The 22,422-nt window shown below is 40.9% G+C and overlaps 1 protein-coding gene across 1 annotated transcript in view; it reads right to left on the reverse strand.

The window, feature by feature from the left end:
• Nucleotides 1-15,523: 15,523 nt before the first annotated feature.
• ST14 (ST14 transmembrane serine protease matriptase) overlaps nucleotides 15,524-22,422 on the reverse strand; it is a 37,410-nt gene continuing 30,511 nt past the window's right edge. Inside the window, exons 16-19 of the mRNA XM_063311601.1 lie at nucleotides 22,020-22,206; nucleotides 20,718-20,992; nucleotides 19,219-19,355; nucleotides 15,524-18,816 (exon numbers count right to left, since the gene is read on the reverse strand). Of these exons, the coding sequence (XP_063167671.1) occupies nucleotides 18,655-18,816; nucleotides 19,219-19,355; nucleotides 20,718-20,992; nucleotides 22,020-22,206 (761 nt within the window). The 3' untranslated portion in view covers nucleotides 15,524-18,654. The remainder of the gene's footprint in view (nucleotides 18,817-19,218; nucleotides 19,356-20,717; nucleotides 20,993-22,019; nucleotides 22,207-22,422) is intronic.

A 22,422-nucleotide genomic window follows, 5' to 3' on the forward strand; every position in this document is an offset into this window, starting at 1 on the left:
GTTTTTTAAGGACTTCCAGAATGTCATCAGGGTGGGTGAGTTACACTGAGGCTTTAGCTTTTGTGTTAGAATATAGGATCTACCCCATGGATTATACTTGCACTGTATTTGCTTAACAATTCTTCCCAACCTTGATCAATAGAAAGCAGGAGAGAATATTCACCAATTTGCCACTAAAATTAACAACATTCCATGTGCAAAGTCAAATTTCCATCATCCCTAAACCTCCCTCATCATTGGGTCCAGTGTCAACCAGGTTGAAAGAATATCCTGGTTCAAGTCCAGAAGCAAGATTACAAGTTTTAAGTAACCCAAAGATGCCACTGAAATTGGCCCCTTGATTTAAGTCCTCTCCCTCTCTGCCCATTGTGGGAAAGTAATAATTTAACAATATCATTTTACATAAACATCCTGCCTTACTTCTGCACAGAAAAGCACAGTGTGATGATGTCACCACCCAGAACAAAATGTGGCATGGTTCAGGGCTAATAGGTTAGAATAAAATTTGATATGTAAATGCTGCTTTTAGCTGTATCTTGGCTTTGCATGCAACCCTGCACTCCAAAGAGCCATTCTTAATGACAAATGACAAATATTTGAACTGCAAGTCACACCAGTTAAAGATCTGTGGGAAAAAGACATAGCATGGCTTTGTTCCATCATTTTACACACCTGTTTCTTCATTAATATGGAAGAATAGAATTGTAGGTGATTAATAGGAAAAACAACACAGATTGAAAGCCTTTACCATTTGAAAAATACCCAACAAATCTTCCTTTTCATCAATATGTCATTCCACTGATGTTCAGTAATCAATAAAATAATCTTCATGGGATCATTGACAAAGGCAAAACCATATTTCATAATACCAAAGGAACAATCAACTAGCATCAGAAAACAGGGGTACTACCAAATCCATAAGGAGGTATGGTTTGGATTAGGTATACCTGAGGTAAAATGGGCAGAAATCTGGGTATTTATTTCTTGTTTCAGTTTTTGTAACCCACTCCCCAGACTCTGGCAACATACAATGGAATAAAAATACAGAAAAACAACAAAAATAAAGGCATACAATTAATAGAAATGTTCCAGTTGGCCACCAGAAACATTTAGTCCTGGTTGAAAGCACAGTGGAATAACTTTGGTTGAAAATTTTTACAAAATGCTGGGAGGGAAAAAACTTGTTTGGGGTTTTCCAGCCCAGAGTACAATACAAGTGGTTGAATCAATAAAATGTTAATTACTCGGGATCCTTGCAAGGAACTTTCACATTGGCTCAAGGTTTCAATAAGACAGCAAGAATTATTCTGGCTAAAAAGCACTGCCTCCAGGAGTGACTTCCATGGTGATTGATTGCATGCAACAAATAGCATTACTTCACACATTCCTCTTCCTTTGAAGCATTGTTTAGATATCTTCATTGCCTTCCAAATATTAATTCCCAAGCAGTGAGTTTTACCTCACTTCCTTCGGGAGATTGTGCCAAAGTTGTATCCTTTGTCCCATTAATGGTAGTGTATTTTTGGTGGCTTTTTTGATCCACACTGAACTTCTCCTTCACAATGTTTATCTTCTACCTCATTCTATTATGGATAATGCTATTTTCCTTAATGTTTTAAAAGCCTCAATACATAGCCATAGCTGCCTTGGTTGGGTGGTTGTTTTTTTGTTCCCAAACGCAATTCATGTCAGTAATTTGTTTCCTTGTGAAATGCCCAGAGTCATTGGGAGTTGGGCAGTGTACAAATTAAATAAATAAAATAATAAAATAAGATCCACATTTCAAATAGTAACTGGGAAAGTATCATCTTCCCTTCAGCAGATAAGATGTTAGTACAGCCATCAAACCTTCCTTCAGCCAGATTTCCTGGACTATATCATGATCTCAGAGCTATAATACTGATTGGGGAAGATGGACACCTGCCCAACATAATTAGGGGGACAGTGAATTGGAGAAGGTGTGGTAGAAAGTCCTCCAACCAATTCAAATAGCATATGGGAAAAAACTCATAATGAAATATTTCATCATAAAAAGAAGCACCCTGTCCTCAGAAGAAAAAAAAACATGCATGTGGGAAACATGTAAATTTAGTCTTTTTTTTTTAATCTGTTCAATTGTGTCCAATTCCCAGAGACTGCCTAGACAAGTCCCTGCAGCTTTCTTGGCAAGATTTCGGAAATGGTTTGCCATTGCCTCCTTCCTAGGGCTGAGAGAGAGTGACTGGCCCAAGGTCACCAGCTGGCTTTGTGCTTCAGGTGGGACTAGAACTCCCAGTCTCCCGGTTTCTAGCCTGATGCCTTAATCACTACACGAAACTAGCTCTCTCATGATAAATAGTAACAGAAAATATATTTTTTTACATTTCCTTCTTTGAAAAACCCTAATTGGAGGCATCTAAAAAATGAATCATGGGATCAGTACCAGAGACAGAGTTGACACAAGTTCTCGGAGATTATCTAGTACAATGTGAATTTTGACATCCACATATTTGCAGCAAATTCTTCAGTTACATCATTAAAAGCTCTGCAATGTTCATCCAAAAGTTCAGGGATAATAGCAGCTGCTTAGAACAGCCAAACAATAGGGAAAACCAGCTGTGTTTGCTTCCCAGACATTGGGTCAGAAGTTATGGACCATGACTTAAGAAGGTGTTGCCAATAGAGAACAAAAACTCAGAAGTCCTCAGTAGTCTCAAGCTACTTCCAAGATTATGAAGGGGGGAAAAAAAGCAGGATATGGGACACTAGTCTGGAGGAAGCCAAAGCATATTTCAGTGATTAGGAAGCAACACAGGGAGGGAGCTAAGCCCAAGGGTTAGCCTTAAACTTTGTGGAATTGCTTAAAAAGAGGTTGTCCAAGTCAGATTCATTCACTGGTAAAGGTGAAAACTAAGGTCTCTATCAGAAGACAGTTATAGGTGAAAAGCAAGTACCCATGAAGACAAACAGAATGCAAGCTAGACAATCAAGGTCTAAACTAGGCCTGACCTGACTTGAAAGCATTAATCAGTGAAAGGAAATCAGTGGGCTAAGGGAAGGGAAGTTCTATGGAAGATACCTTGCCATAATTATCCAGCATCGCTCAACAAGAGATGCAGACATGCAGACACCCTTGACTCTAACAAAAGATAAACAGTAGCTATAGGATGCATGGAAACAGAGAGAATCAGGATTTAAATATTAGAAAACTTTGGGAAAGAAAATAAGAAACATGATTTCTTCTCAAGAAGAGTGACTTTTGGACCTTGAGCTTGTTTTAGCAGGAATACGCCGCTATTGTGTACCCTTGACTGAAGAACAGTACGCACCTTTTATTGGGATGGTTGTCCTCTTCTTCCAAGCACAAAGCTTTCAGAAGGATGCACATGGAATGGTGCGGGAGGAAGGCGAGATCCACCTAGCCAGCCACATCAGCCGAATCAACCCAGGCAGTGACAGATGTCACAGCCAGATTGCCCTCACATCTGGTTATACCCCACAAAGGAGAACTTTCAGGCTTTTGTTGACTGCAGCCATGCTAGGTGGCCCTTAAGAAATCACTTATTGTTTATTAATGAAAGATGGTGGGGGAAAGGAGAAAGCACGCAAAGAATTTAACAAGCTTTGGCTAAGAACTCTTGCTCAAGGCCAAGAGTGATGCTATTTCACAAGCATTCATCCACTTTACAACAGGATAGTCTCCCAGGGAGAACTGCAAATGTTTGGTTGAGGTTTTAAGCCAACAAAAGGCCCCTCTTTCATCTACTTGCTTCCCCTATTTTATTGCTACAGTAAATCAGATACATATCTACATAATGATTAAGGGCAAATATCTATTCCGAAAAACAGGCACATCATGTAGAAATAAACATTAAAGTATTCAAGTATTAATTAAATATTCATCGGAGGCTCAATAAGATGTGTCTGAGGGAGTTGTAGAAACCAGCAAAGATGGAATAATTTCATAATACCACCTGTTTGTTTATTATATTATGGCACTGATGGTCTGGAAGAGAATTTAACATGTGGAAGGTTGCAACTCTCCAATGCCAATTCCAGCAACTGCTTCAATTAAACCATTCTCAAGGCTGGTTCATTCATTCAGGCTTGTTGTTTGACGACCTTTTCAATGAATCTGATTGTTAGTCAGGTTCACTGCGACTGCTGGGTACCAGAGGGCATAGATTCCTCATCTCTGCCTAATTCTTTTATCTCAGTCTTTGATCTAGTAGCTAATAATACCAGCACCCCCAACACACATTCCCACAATCTAGGCTATGCTGAGATTTGCAGTGAAGCCTCCCATTCCATGTCAAAAAGCAAACAAGAAGCATGGAGACCAGCTGAATTTTTTACACCTCAAGGCACTCCTTATAATTTATTAAAACGTCCAATATCTTAGCACCTCTTTTGAGGGTCTGGGAGGAAGCTCAAGACTGCCAAATTATCACCCAGAGACACTTACATCTTGAAGCTTGCAGTTCTCACTTAGTAAGGGAAATAAATTTCATCAAATGAAGCAAAAATTCTTTTTCTGGTAGTCTTTGTAGCTGTGAAGCTAACCTTTTTTTGCAGGGGGGCTGGGGGCCTTCAGGGACCATCTAGGGATAGCAGTGATTCACAGGAGAAGGTGGGACTGGAATTTTATAATGGTTCTTTATTTGTAGGAGTTTGCATTAAAAAAAAAAGGCCTCAGCAAGGGTGTGCAGTTAGCCCTCCAGTGATTTAACATATCAAAAGAAAGAGAATAAATGTGCTCCCTGCAGTCATCATTTTGCTACCAAAATTTTGCAGTAATCCTGGGGGGAAGGAGGCATATGCAACTCAAGAGCTAACTCAGTTCTGCTTTTTGGACTTTACAGGATGTGTGAATCCATCAGTTGGGTCCCTCCCTACATTTCAGAGCCAATGAGGTTTGGAGCTCTTTTTCGTCTCACCCCTGAATCAACCTTGCTCAGCAGGTGGGTTCAATCCTCATCCTGCTTTATTGATCAGGACTATGAAGCTGCATTAAATTTGTGAAATTTGTAGATGTCTCTTGCCCATCCAGAGCATCTGCTGTTTATCATTCATACTTAGTCCCGTTATTGATCTTCTGGCTTGTACAAAGCAAGTCCTAATGTCATGGAAATTAAAGTTGGAAAAGACTATGGAGACGGAAAAAGCCAAGGTTGTGTTGTTAAAAAGTGCACCCTCCTCCCACACCACAGATTTGTTCCTTTATTTTGGATTTTCCTGCACTTTGTCCAATTTTAACTTAATTACACCCCAAGTTTTTACCTTTTCCTTCAAAAGGCAATTCCACACACCATCAGAATTTCCCACTGGGATAGCCAACTCATAGCTCCTAAATAGTCCTAGAATGTTCCATTTTTAAAGTATCCCTATAGTATGAAGGTACAATTGTGGGGTACAATTATGTCTTGTGCCTCCCATTTTTTTTAAAGTGATCCAGCAAAACAATATAGCAACTTAACTGCAGCCAAAAAAAAAAAAGCAGTCAAGCTTCACCAAATCTCATGCTGCCATCTTAATATGTTCAGATAAGCAAATAGCTGGTTCTTCAGAATTAAGCTTCATAACTCTCTTTCACAGCCTAAACCCTGGGTCCTAGTACCCTTGTGTTGGAAGAGGATCCCCAAACAAAATATTCCTAACAGATGATTGTGTCCTACTTGAACACCTCCAGCAAAGGAAACCTCACAACCACTCAGTGTAACTCTGTTCCATTCAAAATTGCTGTTACTGTTAAGATGTGAGTATAGTTGAAGAAAACCTATCATTCCTGATCATGTATACTCACCAGTGTCCCTACTCATTAACTACACAAGCTGGAATAAATAGGAACTACACTGAACAGTGAAGCCTAGTTATCTTCAGGTGAATAAGTGTTTAACACAGGCCAAAAACAGAGATGAAAAACTGGGAAGGTCCAAGTTGGGTCCATGCTGGCTGGGGAATTCTGGGAGTTGAAGTTCACACATCTTCAAATTGCCAAGGTTGAGAAACACTGATCTAGGCTGTTGAACTTTTCCTGCCATCATTGGTCTATGCCAGTAAAGAGTATAAGGGCAAATCATCTGGGATTTTTTAAATATTCTGGAGTAGCCAGTGAACAGGAACAAAGCCTCCCCGTCCACCAGTTATCAGGAGTAGGGCAAGAGAATAAAACTTCTCCTTCTGGCTTTATTGGTTCACCCTCCCATAGAAAGCCAAACCCAATGCATATGAATCAACTCTTCCTCAAAAAAAGAGTCTCCATTTGTACAAAACCAAGTGAGTAAAGCTCTCAAACTTTCCTTCAGGAACGTTTGATAGCATAATTCTCCCAGCTGCGATCACAAATTTGGCAGAAGCTGCTTGCGTTTGGGGACTGGGTCATCTGCCAGTTCTTTACAAGCGGACGTCTTTTGAGTACGTCTTGATGTGCCTGATAGTTTTCCTCCTCCAGAGGGAAAAACTCCACACTGATGATGAAGCATCCTCTTCCATACTAATGGCAAATACTTTAGCTTCTTTGTGTTTTTCCCCCATCTTTAGCTTTAACAATAACACTGTGGCCTACTTTGGTCTAGCATAAATTATTCATTCATTCCCGAGAAGAAGCCTGTAAAAATATTACAACTTTTTCTGGAAATTCTCAGTTGAAACGTTGGCTATGCTGCATGTCCAACACTTCTGGAGAGAGCTGGTTACTTAAAAGCAAGATTTACCAGGAACTATCTAGTCAAGGTCAAACAGAGAGAGAGAAGATTTAGAATAGTAAAGTCAAACTTTTCCTTTCCTGGTCATCAGACAAGTTACAATGGTCTTTCCCAATCTGATGCCCTCCAGATCTATTGGGCCAACTCCACAACTTCTTGTCAGCATGGACAATAACCATGTATTGCAAGTGTGTGTGTGTCTGTACACGCACACATATATACACACACACCGACTTAGGGAATTTTTGTTTATTTAGTTAGGTAGTTATTAAATTAAAATCCTACTTTTTGTTTGCAAGATTGAGTTAAACAATGTATCTGGAACTTCTTCTGGCATAATCCTTTCTTCTGCTCAAGGAAACTATAGGAGGCAGTTCCTTCAACCAGGTGAGCACTTCACCCCCAAGGCTGCATCTTCACCCATTTTGTTTCCATTTGTACCTTTGTTGTTGGGGATTAGTTGTATTTATACAATCCAGCAAATTGGTCTAGTTGATAGTGTCTGACTTTTGGCAGCAATGTCTTTGAACAAAATCCCTAACAGTCCAGACAAAGTTAGATCTACCTTGGCAGAGCCAAGGTCAGATCACACATACTGTTTCACTAGTAGAGAGTTGTATTCATCCCTGATCCTTTCAGCTGGAGATGAATTCAATCAAGGCCACTTGCATTAAAAGCACGTACAGATCAACTGAGAAAAAGCTGGAACATGGATAATTACTGTGCTATAAGGAGCCAGTAAAGATTCTCCAACTTTGCTATAAAAGCATCCCACTGGTAGAGCCTCAACAGAAAATAAGACATCTGAGAGATCTTCAGAACTTGTGGCTGTGGAAGGGGTTCTGTGAAAAAAGAAACTTAAGACAAGTCCCTTCTACTTGTCCATCACATCCTCTGATCTGTCTTCCATTCTCCAAAAACACAGTTAATGTGCACCAAAGTCCCAGTCCAATACACAACCACCAAATCACACTGGCTCCATCATGTCAAAAAAGGTGCCTAGATACCAAATAATACTTGCTGAGAATTCAGGACTGAACTTTCTCTTGTGTTATTCTTAACCTCTAAAACATTCTCTGCAGAATTGCACCCACCCACCATAGTTTTGATTTTTAGGGAGGGGGTAAAACCCATTTTTTTAGCTTGGATTTTTAGAATTTGTCCAGTGGTTTTATTGTTGATGATATTTAAGGATGGCTTCCTGGTAATCTTTTCCATTTTTTTATGATATGAATGTTTTGTCTTTGGTTTGGTGAATCCTACCTTAGCAAGGTAGAAACCCAATCCATAATAAAAGATGCCTTTTGCACGCTGCAGCTGCTGAGATTTATTTTGGACAGTTGATATATTATAAGACAATTGTATGCGAGTGTATTTTTAACTTAGCATAGACAGATCAGTCTATTTCCAGGCCGTTAGCTGCACATGTTTATTATTCCTCTAGGGTTTAGCAGCTAGCCTTTAACTTGATTCCCTCCTCTCCCCCCACCACTAAAGTTGTGGGGGAGACAACATTTCAAGTCTACCCTGAGCCACGGAAGCCCACTGGTGGGGGTGGGTAGTCATCCTCTCTCAGCCCAGCCTACCTCACAAGATGATGGTTGTCAGGAAGGGAAGGAGGGCAATGCACACTACCCTGAACTTCTGGGCTTAAAGGGTAGTAATCTAACAAATAGAGGCAGTTTGGTGTAGTTGTTAAGGCACCAGGCTAGAAACCAGGAGACCGTGAGTTCTAGGCCTGCATGAGGCACAAAGCCAGCTGGGTGACCTTGGGCCAGTCCCTCTCTCTTAGCCTTAGGAAGAAGAAGAAGGCAAGGGCAAACCACTTCTGAAATCTTGCCAAGGAAACTGCAGGGACCTGTCTAGGCAGTCACCAGGAGTCAACCCTTCAACCTTAAATGGATTACCAAAAAAAAAAAATCATCTCACACACACGCGCAGTGAGAGAGGGAAAGATTTCTGCAGCTCTAACATGCAGTAAACTAACCAGAAATAAAGTATCATACTTATATCTGAACATTTGGAAACAATTTTCACAGAATTCAGAGGTGGACTTGGCGCTAAGCTAAAATAGACAGGAACTTGGAATTGTGGATTTTCTTTTTCCTAGATGAACTTGGAATCCACTTGCCTAGAATTCCACCCACTGCCTTGGAAAATGCAGAAATGCACTTTTGAAGAAACAGGCTGGCCATGCCCATGAACCTTGCCACCACAATAGGTGTACTAATCACTGATTGTGTACTAATTCACAATCCCCAACAACAAAGGTACAAATAATAAATGCTGCAATAACTTTGGCTCTGGAAAACACCTTAATTTCTTCAGCATCTCTTGGGGGTTTTTTTTGTCTCCTAGACCACAAACCAGGAACAAAAGGTTACAGTTTTTCACTGCCCGGTCCCATCCTTTCTAACTATGTTTAACATGTACTAAGCCTTGAGGGCCTAGGAAGTAGGTTAATTCCATATCAGCTTGATAATACGTCATTAGAAAAAATGCTCAATTTCTTCCGTGGAATAATGCCTAACCAAGTTGTGGGAATATGCTTCAGTGTCTAGAATGATGTATCTTAGAGGGAAATCTCACACAGAACTTAATTCAAGGGGTGAACAAACCATTTTTAGATTACAATTTATGACATGGATTCATACCACATCCAAAATTTAGATTACATGAAGTCTTAAGATTTCTTAAATTAGAAGTCTTTTAGTAGTACAGGTAGAATTTATTGTAGTTTACTATCTCATTTTATAATTCAACTCTTCACCGTTCAACAGTGATTTTCAGGTTCTTAAGAAGACATAATATATTCAGTTGTTTATAATCAATGAATTATATACTGAAACATTTATAATTCCTATGATACTTGCATATCCCTTTTTCCACTTGAATCTTATTCTTCTACTCTTTTTTGTTCTATTTCCCCCTTTTCTTCTATGTTTATGTTTCCTAAAATGTCTATCTGTCTTCTGTCCATTCATCCATCCATCCATCCATCCATCCCAGGGTCCCTCATCCAGAAGATGCTTTGTATATACTGAAGACCCAAATTCAGCCCTTGATGTTTCCAGTATCCATCCAATCAACAGGCTAAGATTAGGCTTTGAGAAAATTCAGTCAGAACAAATCCAGAGCATGGAGCAGAAGTGTTAGTTGAGCCAAAGATCATTACTGTAGAAGAAGTCCAATAATCAAACAATCCAAAATTAAGCTCAAGAAAAACAAAATGCCTCATGAATTAATAAAACTGTTATGTCTACCTCAGCATCTTCCTATGTTCTACTGAGTGCTTTTATACTTCAGCCTGAAACTCCACCTTAGATCATCCATAGTCTAGCTAAGACCCAACAGGTTAAAGGCCCTTCAGGATAAGGAGTTAACCCCTATGTAAACCTTTTTATTCTTGTGGTATTTTCCACTGAACACAAGCATTTGCCTTTGGATACATCATATAACTCAGGAGCGCTTCCAGGGTCTCAGGAGTTCTCACCAATCTAACATGAGGTACTAAAGATGGTCTCAGCACTGCCTCTTCCTCTGATTCCAACCGATTTGATAGCAGTGAAGGGTCCTCTAATCACAATCTTTCCAGACAACTGGATCTGAAAAGGCTGATGAGGACAATTGATAAGATGAAACAATTCTTAATATTGAGTCCTGGGAATACAGAGTGGCTTTGAAGACTGCTCTAGATTTGTCCTTCCCTTGGCTGATGCCTAGGGACACCTATTGTTCCAGTTCCATTTCTAAAGAAATAAGAATATTCCCCAGTCAGATCCTTATTGCTCAGGGCTACCATGCAGCATCAGAATGTCAATCAATTAAATCCATCCAAGCTAGCACCTTTTGCACAACTGTTCTTTCTTCGTCTTGAATGCCATCTAAAGATAATGTTTAAATGACAACTATGTGGAGTGAAGATGGCCTGTTATAGCCAATGAACCCTCCTACCTTATGGCACTTGGCCACTATCTATTCATTTGTATCAGAAATGCTGTGTGCTCCTCAGAGATCGAGACTTCCTTTAACATTTAGAAAATGTTAAATCCCTAAAATCTGTCTTGAATTTCTTCTTCATGAAGGGGTGCTTGTGGGAGCATAAAGATGAAGGAGAATGGCTTGTCCATGCTGCTTGGAACTGATGGGAGTTGGAGTCCAACGTGATTTGAGGGCACCAAAGCTGAGCCAACTCTTGAGCTCCAGATGTTTAGCAGCTGGCAGGCAGAAGGCCAAAACTCCTGTGATAACCTTTCAAAGAGTGACATCTAGCGGGTGGTAAGAGGGTGCCACTAGATTCTGTTGAGGCATGGACGAAAAAACCACATGCAGATGTGAGGGTTTAATGACGGAATTGCTGTAACTGAGGACATTCAACAGAGTGATCGGCAGTGGGGAGAAGATTTAGTTTGGGCAGTGATAACATTTATATACAAAACAAAATTTGGTAATACACTGCAGGCTTGCATGGATTCCCAGCTCCTAACTTTTATTGCAACACACTGCCGTGGCTCAACAGAGAGGAGAGATGTACTCTGAACTTGCTCAGAAGAATTGCTTATTTATCTAGAGTCTTTCTTCATCTTTGTTTCTCTAAACCAAGAGAGAGGGCATTACTGTTACGGCAGTATGTTTAAAGGAGGAAAGGCCATAGATAGCACATCAATCCATAAAAGGATGCTGAGTCACATCTAACCTGACCCCACAACATCTTGGTTCACACCCCATATGAAATTGTGGGTTACATAACTATGATTTATTGAATATACCACCATTGCCTGGATTTGCATAACATGCTAAGGCAAAACCAAACAAGCTCTGTGAAAAAATCTCTTTTATGTTCTTAGTCCCCAAAATCCATCTTCAGTTGTTGCTTGTTTTGGTTGCTTCATTATAGATCTTAGCTGTAATCAGCAGTCAATAATTCCTTGGGGAACTAACAGGAATAAAACCAGTTATAAGCTGAGTTTGCAATGGGTGAACCAGGCTAGCTGTCTAGAGGGAATTGGCCTGTCCAAGAAAAAAAAAAAGCAGCCCAAAGCCCAGCTGAGTACTAACACAGGAGAGGGAAATGGGAAAAGCAAAAAATAAAAATAAAACAGGTTGGCAGATGGATATCAGGCACTTATGGATAAAGACTGTGGTTTATGATCACCCCTTCCTGGCTTCCTCTCTAAAAGAGGGGTGGGGAACGATACTTCTAACAGAATGATTTGCAGCACCAGAGCATCTGATGACAATTCACAGACCCGGCTTGTTTGACCAACACCCCAGCCCAGAGCTCTACCTATAATCTCCTGGCTCTCCAGAGGCAGAACTAATCTTTAGATTTAATACTTTAATCCCGCTCTTGGCCCTGCAGACCCCTCTCCCTTCCCCAACAAGTTTGCACCGATGCCAGCAGGCCCATCAATGTTCGAGATGAAGCTGCAGGGTGAGGAATTTGATCTGTAGCATAAGCAACTCCCAGATCGGGATTTTCAGCTTTGTCACTGGAGAACCTGAATTTGGTTCATTGTCTTGATCCAAAGCAGTGTATTCCCCCCTCCTACCCACCCAAGGTTTATGCCTTCAGGCTTATCGCACAGCTTAGTTGTCTGCGCATAGGCCATATGTTTCCCATGGACTTGCAGGATGGTGCAGAGGATTCTGGGAAACCTCCCAAATGAATTTGGTATTTGTTCAGAGCATTGACCTACCAGTTACTCCAATTTCTGTGCATCCCTTCTTCTGTTTCTCAAAGTTTGGAACTGGATTTGCCATTTAAAATTTGATCCAGTGCTAATACAAAATACAAAGGCAGTGAGTTTTCATTCAAGGCATTGAAGGGTCTAGTGTGAAATGGATGTCTCCTGTCCTCATTTGAAGTCCATTGAACGTATTGTTCTTTTGGTCTGAGCATTGTCTGCTTTAGTCATTGTAGCCTCACCCGCTTCCTTTCATGGATTCGTGTTTTTGGCTCATATACTGAGCAGGTAGCAACACCTAGCCTGGGATCAAAAGCTAAGCAGGATTGGATTTCTATTTGGATGGGATAAACAGCAGAAACCCAAGAGCTGTAGGCCAGACCAGGAAGTCAGAAAGCATCTTGAAAGAAGGCAAGGGCAATTCATCTGTGAATATTTTTGCAGGAGAATTCATCTCACAGCCTGGAACTCTTTTCTTTCCTTTTCAAACACATCAACTGTGGCCTATTTTACACTTGAACAGTCTGTTACTGGACAGTTCTTTTTCTCATATAACTTTAACCAAGAGAATGAGCATCTGTGATTTTTCAATCAGTGCAAGGTCTCTGCATGGTTCCTTCCTTGGCCCAGCAGCTCCCTTATTCTGCTGCTCAGCAGGAGGAGAGGAAGCAGAGTGTAAAATGAACACATTGAACATTTCTGCACTAGCAATTTATAGCATTGCCCAGCCAACTCTGTGGCACTACAAAGCTTGCCTTCATTAGTGATATATTTGCACAGTGAAAGCTGGAAGACATTATACATTATTAGTGTGGAAATGCTCATTAAAAAACAAACAACCATAAATATATACAGCCCTAACTTCAATCCTCTGAAGCTTCTAAGGTCTTGGGCAAAACTGAAGCACTCATGTTAATTTTCCCAATGCTCCAAGTGCAACAACATAGCAGGGTGCATTGTAAGCAAAGGGGGAAGTATATCTTGATTTTTTTGACCACAGCTTGCAGACATCCCTGGGCATATTGTGGTCATGCCGATCTGTTCAAAAATGGGACAGAATATCTACATCTATCTATTATCTATCTCTCTGTCTCTGTCTCTCTCTCTATTATCTATCTCCATACATACAAATGCACACACATGCACACATGGTACCTGAGCTTCCAATATGCATTCTGATCTAAACAATCCATCTACTGAATTGAACAAAGATTAAACAAGTTGTCTGTCCATGGAGGTACCATTCCATAAATTTACTTTATCTATATTTATGCCTTCCAGGACATGTCAGACCATGGAAGTGTTCAGGCATGTTCTTGTAAGCCTGAAAGTGGAGCTGGAAGATGCGAAATACATGGGAAAGATACATAACCCATTATTTGAAATGGTTATTGAGGAAATGTACTGGCATAAGAATGGTTGGGCCCACATACAGCCGGAGCATCTGTTACTATTTGTCACTTAAAAAAAAAAAACACTATTCCAAGCAAAGGATCATAGTGCCAGTATGACAGCAAGTTTTGTCAAGAGTTCTTCTCTTCAAGGTGGACACCATGACAACTCACACTTAAAAATCATATCTGTTTAACCAGCTACATTTTGTGGGTTATTAAAGCTCCTTCTGCTTATACAGCTGAGTATATTCTTGCTTTTTAATGCCTTAAGCCATCAACATGATATACAGAATAAGAAACACTAGCATCATTTTAACCAACAGATCTTTCCACAATAAAATACAAAAGTACAGCCCCAAAGCACCACTTTTATATAAGTGAAATTCCTTGGATGGCATATGACTAGAAGGGAAATTTCTTGTTAGAAATCTCCAAATCACCAAATCAATGTTCTGGATTTGGACTTTCTGAAGTTGTTGAAAAACACAATCTTAAAAAAAAAAAATCAAGTAGGAAGAAAAAAATAGAAAGCAATAGCCAGGACAGGCTGATAGTCGTTTTGCACCCTTGGTTTAAGGGCCCATCCAAAACATGTCCAATTTAAAGATTAAGCATCTCTGTAAAACACAACAGCAGGATACTCAGCTGCCAATAAACTCTTGAGCACCAGGATAATGAAAGGAGAGTTAATCTGCAGCCATATTCTTGTCTCTTGCTAAATTATTTCTCTATTTGTATCTGTACCTATAAATCAACCTGCAAATGTATTATGAAAACCCACATCATCTTGTCTGCGTGATCCATTTCTTCGCTTTTTTGGACACGAGTGCTACAAGTCATTGTGTTTATATGGTTCAGTTGTCCTTAAAAGGCCACTTTCATTCTGATTGGGTTTCAAATATCCTGAGATACTTCTCCTCCCTACAAACCCAAATGCCGGGTTCTTCAATAATGACATGTATCATACCACATCTCATTAACAGTTTAGATGCACCAAGGGCACCCTCTTTGTTAAACACTTTACCATAGTTCCAATGTTGCCTTCTTTCAAAATTCAAGGTTAAGATCTCCTTGCTTCAAGGTGGCACTGATCCAGGAAGCAGCAAATTGCCTGGATTCATGCAACACGTTTAATCCAGACCCACTACCCGAGTCGTAGCTCTTTATTTTTGGCATACCCAATATTAACCAGATAAAGGGTTGTCTATATCCTAAAATCCTTACACCAGAAAAGTATTAGCAGGGAGTCCTATTGGCCCAGTAGTAAGCATGACAGCTTACTGCACCCACTTAAACAATGTGTCCTGTAGCAGTGAGTTTTGTAATGGAGTTACAACTCCATCTCTTTTCCTTGGAGGTGGTACTTTGCCATTGTGTATTGAGTTTCAGGTTTGTATAATATGGCTGACCAGGGTCTGAAAATTGCCCCAATGCCATTTTGGGTTAAAACTGCCCCCCTGCTGCCCCACTATTGAGTAGGTTTCCCCAACATGCTGTCTTCTCCATTATTCAACCAACAATGTTCTCTGAACCTAGTCGTTTGCTGTAAGCATGATTAAATAAGTAACAGTGTTTCACTTGAAAACATGGCAGACCATACGTTCAAGTACCTTATCCTAATCTACAGCCTGAATTCTGAAGTTCTCATTGCTTATAGGAGAATCAGTTCAGATCTTACCCAGGTCATCTTTTCATTTAAAAACATTACTTAGAAAATTATGTTTCAGTCCCACAAAGCATGACAAATCAAAATGAAACATCCATTTAAAAAAACAGGTTTAATAACAGATGAAGAATCATCAGACATCTCAATTTCATTTAGATTTCAAATAAAAATAAAAAGGGCAGAAGTATTGGTAGGAACTAGGTTTGGTATAGTTTTCTCTCATTTAGATTATTTACAGCATTTTTTAAAAAAAGATACAACTCTTACATACATACACAGTCAGAAGTAAAATTGAGTCAACTCATTTCAAACAATTTTGCAAAGCTTTCTTTTAACATAAAATAAAAGTTAAATTATTAGTCCTGCATTGATCCCTTTCTGTAGCTTTGTGCTTTTAAAGAATGGGGCACAGTGAAGACTTTCCTAGATCGTTAAATACCTTTTTTACATGGAAAAAAGGACCTTTTCCCATTTTTGCCCTCTGTTTGAGGAACAACCCCTTCAGGAACTGATTTAGTTTTCCCCAATCTATACTTTGGACCACCACTGAAGCAAATGCAGGTGCAGGTGCAAAGCAACACTAGGTTTTGCAGTAAAGGATCATTAATTGTCCTGGAGAAGCAACAGTTGTAAAAATAAGACAAATCACACAGTGAAATACAACAGTCTTGTCCATTGGCCTGGAGAAGTAGTGTTTATTCCCTAAATAATGTCACTGTCATTTTTATTTTCATTCTAAGGCTAAGTAGACAGAGGCACTTATTTCATTCAAAGGACTCCAGTTCTGTTGATGCAGCCAGCAACACCAAAGCAAAACAGCATTTGACACCACATGCTAAAATATCAACCCACTTGGCACTCTCTAGAAGGAGTGGACTACAACTTCCAGAGCACCTAACCAGCTTGGCCAATAGCTAGGAGGAATGGGAATGCTAACCCAAGGCTTTCAGAGGACCCCAGACTGGAGAAGGCTGTCTTCCAGCATAACTTCCAGCCATTAACCAATAAAGAATCCTAGGGGAACCTAAGGAGAAAGAAATGCCGTAGAGTACTATAGATTAAACAAGGCTGTACATTAAGGCACATTGTGGTAATGCCAATCTGCCCCAAAATGAGGCAGAAAAAGAAATAATTCACCCATACAAACACCAACACGCACGGACACGCACACGCACACGCACACACACACACACACACTATTTTCTATAGATCTCTCTACATCTATCCCATTCTAATGAGGTAAAAAGGTGCAGAGGGACTGAATTAAAAGTGCAGTGTCTCAGATATATCTGTTGCATATCAATGTCTGTCCTAAGCTGGACTTTCTAGCACCCTCCAGGTGACTGGGCATTGCAATTCCCAGTCAGCCTATTTTGGTGCCCAACATATCTGGGGGCCACTAAGTAGGGACAAAGCTACTAAAATCTTCTGGATAAAACTGGATTTGGTGAATGCACTTGTAACCTTGGAGCAACAATACCAAGGGTCTGCAAATCCCAGAATGTCTTCCAAGAGGCTCTGGAGAACAAGCCTGAAGGATATCTGGAACATGCAGCATTTTACAAGAGCCAAGAGGTGCTTTCGGGAGATTACGTTTTGTTGAAGGGATGGCTCAGGAGGTTAAAGTTCCCACTTAGATAGAAGGCGCTGGCTCTTCAAAAGCCAAGCAAGCAAGTATGTGAGATCCAACACACCTACTTCGACTTTCTCCCCTCATTCCCACTCCATCAACCATGGAAAGGATTGTGCTTTTATTTGTTGGAAAAGTCCATGATCAACTGTTCTTTATGAAAGGGATTTTGGGAAGAGGCAAGAAGGCCACAAGTTCCGAATATTTCAGCTGGACTTTTACAGTCAGGCACAGAAGAGCAAAAGCAATCATTTCCTGATTGTAGGTTTCATCCCCAAAGGCATCTTGGAGGTTTAAAGTCAACCTAATAATCAACAGAGCTGTTGTAGGGACTTTCTTCTGCCTACAAGGAAAGCTGCAGTCAGAATTTTTATCCCAGTGACTCATACGGATAGAAAAGGAGGGATGCAAATCTAAGTGATGCTAAAATGCGAGATGTAAAGGGGGGGGCGGTGGATGAAAAATTCAGAGAGGGAAAAATTTCCTGGCTGCCCCACTTCTGTTTTTCTTCCCCAGTCTTTGTATCTCTGATGAGTATATGATAAAAAGGAAGTGAAGTGAGAGATGGGAAATATTTCCCTAAGAAACAGCAAGGTCTGGTTCAACGCTTCTTCCATTGCAGACCAAGTAGGACCTTCAGTGCTTACCTTGTCAAAGCAACAAGGCTGCATTTTATGGACAATTCTGCACAAATACATTCACTCAGGGGGATGGAAGAAAAAGGAGCCATGTGATCAAATAACCAGCTGCCATATCTGTGCCACAAACATCCAGATGACCACAGGCTATGAGCAAAAAGACAGCGTTTTTTGCTCCCTTTGCTCCCCTCTAGTGGTCATCCCACTTTTGCAGCCCCAATATTGTAGCCCTAAACCAATTCACACAGCAATATTGGAAATTGTTATAATAATCCACTTCCCTGAAAGAGGTCCACAGATTTGCACACTGGGATAGCAAACATAATTTTACACTTAACAAGGAATTTTGGGGGGGAAGTTATAGGTACCAGGAAAATCACAGATGGGATTGTGTCGGACACAACAAGAAAAAGAACGGGGCACCAAGCCCAGACACCTGCAATCTGTTTTTTAAACAGGCAGCTTACTCTTCCTTCCTCCCACTGCCATCTGTTTGGCACTTGGGAAGAGAGGAGCCAGTGCAACCCTGTCTCAGACTTGTTCCAACCTTCCCTGGCACACCTGGGTGCAGAGGCCAGATATGCTGTGGAGCTCCAGGCCAGTCAAGAATGGGTTCATGTTCAAATGAAGACGCTGCGGTAGTCTCAGGAGACAGAAGCATGGAAAGAAGTAGTTGGAGGGCCCTCAACGTGGCAATTCTCCATGTACAATTAATCCATACTTTGGTGTCTTCTTTGGGAGGATGTTCTATGTCTCTGCCTTTCTTTCAGGAGGTCATTTGCTATCCAGCCAACCTTCCCCATGCAGCCCCAGGAAAACAAGAACAAAACGAGAAAAGGAATGAACATATTACACAGGGTTCCCTTCACATCATGTGGGAAAGTCTTCTTCAATGGCCAGTTGGCAGACCTGGGCGAGGGGGCAGATGTGTGAACAATCCTAGTTGCTGAAACCACCTACACCCCTGTTTTTTCTCTGATCCAATCTCGTAGCTTGGTGACTCGGGTGTAGACTCCTGGCTTGTTCCGGCGAGCGCAACCATCTCCCCAGCTGACTACACCAGCCAAGAACATCCTATTGTTAACTTCCACACTGACAAGCGGTCCTCCAGAATCTCCCTAAAAGGAAATGGGGCAGCAGTTAATGAAGAAAAGGGTCTCTGGTCCTCCCTTTGTTTCATGTTTTAAGGAGCTTTTCTCTTCTAAGGAGCTGCCAGGATTTGGATCCATCTTTCTACAGGATAGACCTTCTTAGAGGAAGATAAACAATAACAGAAGAGGAGCAGAGTGATGCAGGAATAGGCCAAGTACCGCCTATACGCTATGCTCAGTGGCTGCTTTGTTGACAAGTACCTACAATGGCGGTGGAGAAGCTGATAGCCCTCTAGATGTTGCTAAACAACTCTCTGTTTCTGCCATCATTAGTTAAACTGGCTGGAACTGCTTGTTAATTGCCACTGAGCAACATCTAAAGGGCTTGAAGTTTCTCACCTCTCAGGCAAAGATTGCAAAGCTTCCCACCTGGCAAGCATCAGTTCCTCCAGTCAGGATTCCTACACACATCATGCGTGGAGTCATTTGATTTGCCAGCAGTGAATCACACATGGTCTGATTGATCACCCGGATTTCTGCCTTCTGCAAAATTCTGGCACCAGCACCTGCCAAAAAATCACAAAGGTTTGTGTGAGACTTAGGGAAGCCTAATCATAGCATCTTCTTGGGGCAGGGGAGTGGGGAGGAGCCCTTAAGAGCAGACTGGTTAGATTTGCAACACTTAAAAAGGGAATATAAATGAGAAATATATACATTTCCACCAAAGTCTCAGCAGAAATCCCTGCCTTGCAAGGAATTAAACAAACAATTTGGGTACCTATAAACCGATCCAAACACCCTTTCCCCAAAACAATCCTTCAAAAATAACATGATATTTTGGTGTTTTCTCTGGGAGGATGTTCTGTGTCTCTGCCTTTCTTTCAGGAGCTCAAGGTGACCTACATTGGGATCTCTCTTTACTTTAACTCCACAAGAACAGCCTGAGGTAGCTGGGTTGAAAGAATGATTGGCCTAGTCCAACACTTTTACCATTGCACCATGTTGCCTTAGCCAAGAGGGTCTTTAATAGACCATGTTTTGCTTGACGGAAGCCCTTCAGCCCCAAGCATAACCTGAGAGATGGTCCTGGCTTGGCTTTAAAATCTGAGCAGCTAAACTTTGAGAGGTATGTCTATCATATATAAAAGCCTCCAAGAGAAATCCTGGTCAATTTTTCTAGCAATTCTAATCCTATACCTAACTGTGGCTGCCTAGATTTCCATGAGAATATGGAAACAGAGACAACAGAATTGCTTCTGTGAGGGCAAAATATATTGAGGGAACTGGCTTTCATAAACCAGAAGGTGGCATCTAACAGGGCTTAACATTTAAGCAATTTTACAGCTCACCACCTCAGAATCAGAATGCCAATTCCTTTGTCAAGATGTCTGATGCCCAGCATTCCTTCTGAAAGCCCAAGATCGGAAAAATCAAAAAGTCCACCATCTTTCTACCCCAGAAACAATAATCCCAAAAATCTGTTCTAACAGTAACTCAAAGCTGCCAAGGAATATCCTTAAACTCCTTCCCACAGATCTCAGAAGTGATCTAAACTTTTGAGACACTACCAAGGACTCTAGGCCTTTGGGGAAACAATATTATATCTAAAAAAAAAAAAAAGGGGGGGGTTCAAGGAGTTTTAGAATTACTTATTTGCGTAGGTTCCACCAATACAGCTTCGGCCTTTGCTCTTTATGAGTGGATTGCATTGCATTTCATGAATCAGGATAGGGGCAGGCAATATTTTGCTACCTGAACCAATGGCACAGCACTGATTATCTTCTGGCATTTTGCCACCTACCAAAAATTTCAGATGGAGTCATTTGCGTACCTATCCATTTGCCTTGGTCCAAAACTAGCTGCAGATTGCTGCTGGTCCTCTTATTTTTCCCCAAGGAGACCCCTACTCTCTCCATTCCTTGACTCACCATTTTCCCGAGTAGCTCCCCATCCGGTCACCCAGATGGCTTTTCCAGCAGGGAATTCATGGGAGGCATCAGGCAAGCAGATGGGCGTGACTTGTTTGGAGAAAGAGACTGGGCTTGACAGCTCCATCACAGCAATGTCATAGTCATAAGTAAAGTCATTGAAGGATGGGTGGGAGATGATCTGCTTGATAGTCTGTTTCTGAACATAGCTATTTGATCTGTCCTCCTGATCATGAAGACCCATGAAGGCAGTCCACAGTGTGGGATCTTTATATCTGCAGGCAGAGCAATGCATCTTGTTTCGCAAGGGTGAAACCAGTTAAGAACACTTTTTAATAGAATGTTTGAAAGCATGAGGCTTGGATAGTACATGGATCTTGAGATCCTGAGAAATTCAGCACGGGTTGGACAATTACTGCTTATCTAGTTCAGTGTCTGACTCAGGTGAGAAGGCCAATATTGTTTTCTGCTTCCTCATACAGAAATGCTGCAGCACGACAGCGCTCTGTTCATGAAGCCTTTCCCAGTGGAAAGAATCAAAGCAGGAGAGCAGCTGGTTCAAAATACCAATCCAATCTAAAATGCTAATTTAACAATATCTTTCCTATGCTCATCTCTTTTAATTGTTCCTCAGAAGATCTTCACCAAAAACAAGCACTCTCCAGGCATTCAGGAAATCAGTGACATACACTAGATCCTCACCCTTCCTACAGTGTCCTTCACATAGAAAGGGTAACTGTCAGGAATGGAGCACTTCTTTTATTCATGGAGTATTTCTATGTGATGCAAGGCCTTGTCCTTATTCACATGTAGATATCCACAGGCGGAACAAGGGAAGTGTGTTCATCTCCATAATCTTGAAAACAAGACTATACAGTCACTGATTTCTTGTACACCTGAAATGAATGAGTGTCTTTCAGTAATTTGTACAAGAGTCTTATAAGAGATAGGTAGGCATTTATAATCCTCCATTCCACCAAGGATTATGGCTTAGGGTTCAGCTGATTTTTCTTAGGAAAAGCTCCTAAGTCTGTGGCAGAGGAGAACCTGGAACCAGGATCTTCCTTATTCACTCTTCAGCATGGCCACTTACTTGAATTCAAAGTCAAAAGAGAAACATCCAGGAAGAGGCAAGCACAAAGATTGGTCTATAGGAAGCTAGAGATTATTATTGATTATTTTTAATATATGTTACCTTTAAGGACCCTCCAACTCTTTCCAAAAGGATCATGCAAAAATAGTAATAAAGTCATCTAAACTTTTTTTTTTTACTTCTGAGGCTCAATGAAAACCTCTACCAACCTGATGAAGTTCTTTTCAAGAAAGCAGTGGGCAGCTGTGACCAGCCACTTGTCCGATATCAAGGAAGCCCCACAGACATGACCTTCATTCTTGACGTGCAAGCTAATCTGCCAGGGCCATTCGCCCACATCAGAGGCCTGTCCACCAACAATCCGGGACTGCTTTCTATAGGCACGGATGCCACAGTCTAAAAGGAACAAGTTTCACACACACACCCAAAACAGCTTGAGTAAATTTGTCTTCTCAGTTCTGAGAGATGCCTTGCCATCAGTCAACAAATTAAACAAGGCTTTCCCACAATCCCTTGTGGGGAAAAATATTTTCCAATATTCTGTCACCTTTTTAACAGCATGGCAAGAGCTTAGCTCCATTTCCATCCATTTTTTTCTGCATTAAGGGCTGT

Source organism: Candoia aspera, chromosome 9 (assembly GCF_035149785.1).
Source record: "Candoia aspera isolate rCanAsp1 chromosome 9, rCanAsp1.hap2, whole genome shotgun sequence".
NCBI lineage: Eukaryota > Metazoa > Chordata > Lepidosauria > Squamata > Boidae > Candoia > Candoia aspera.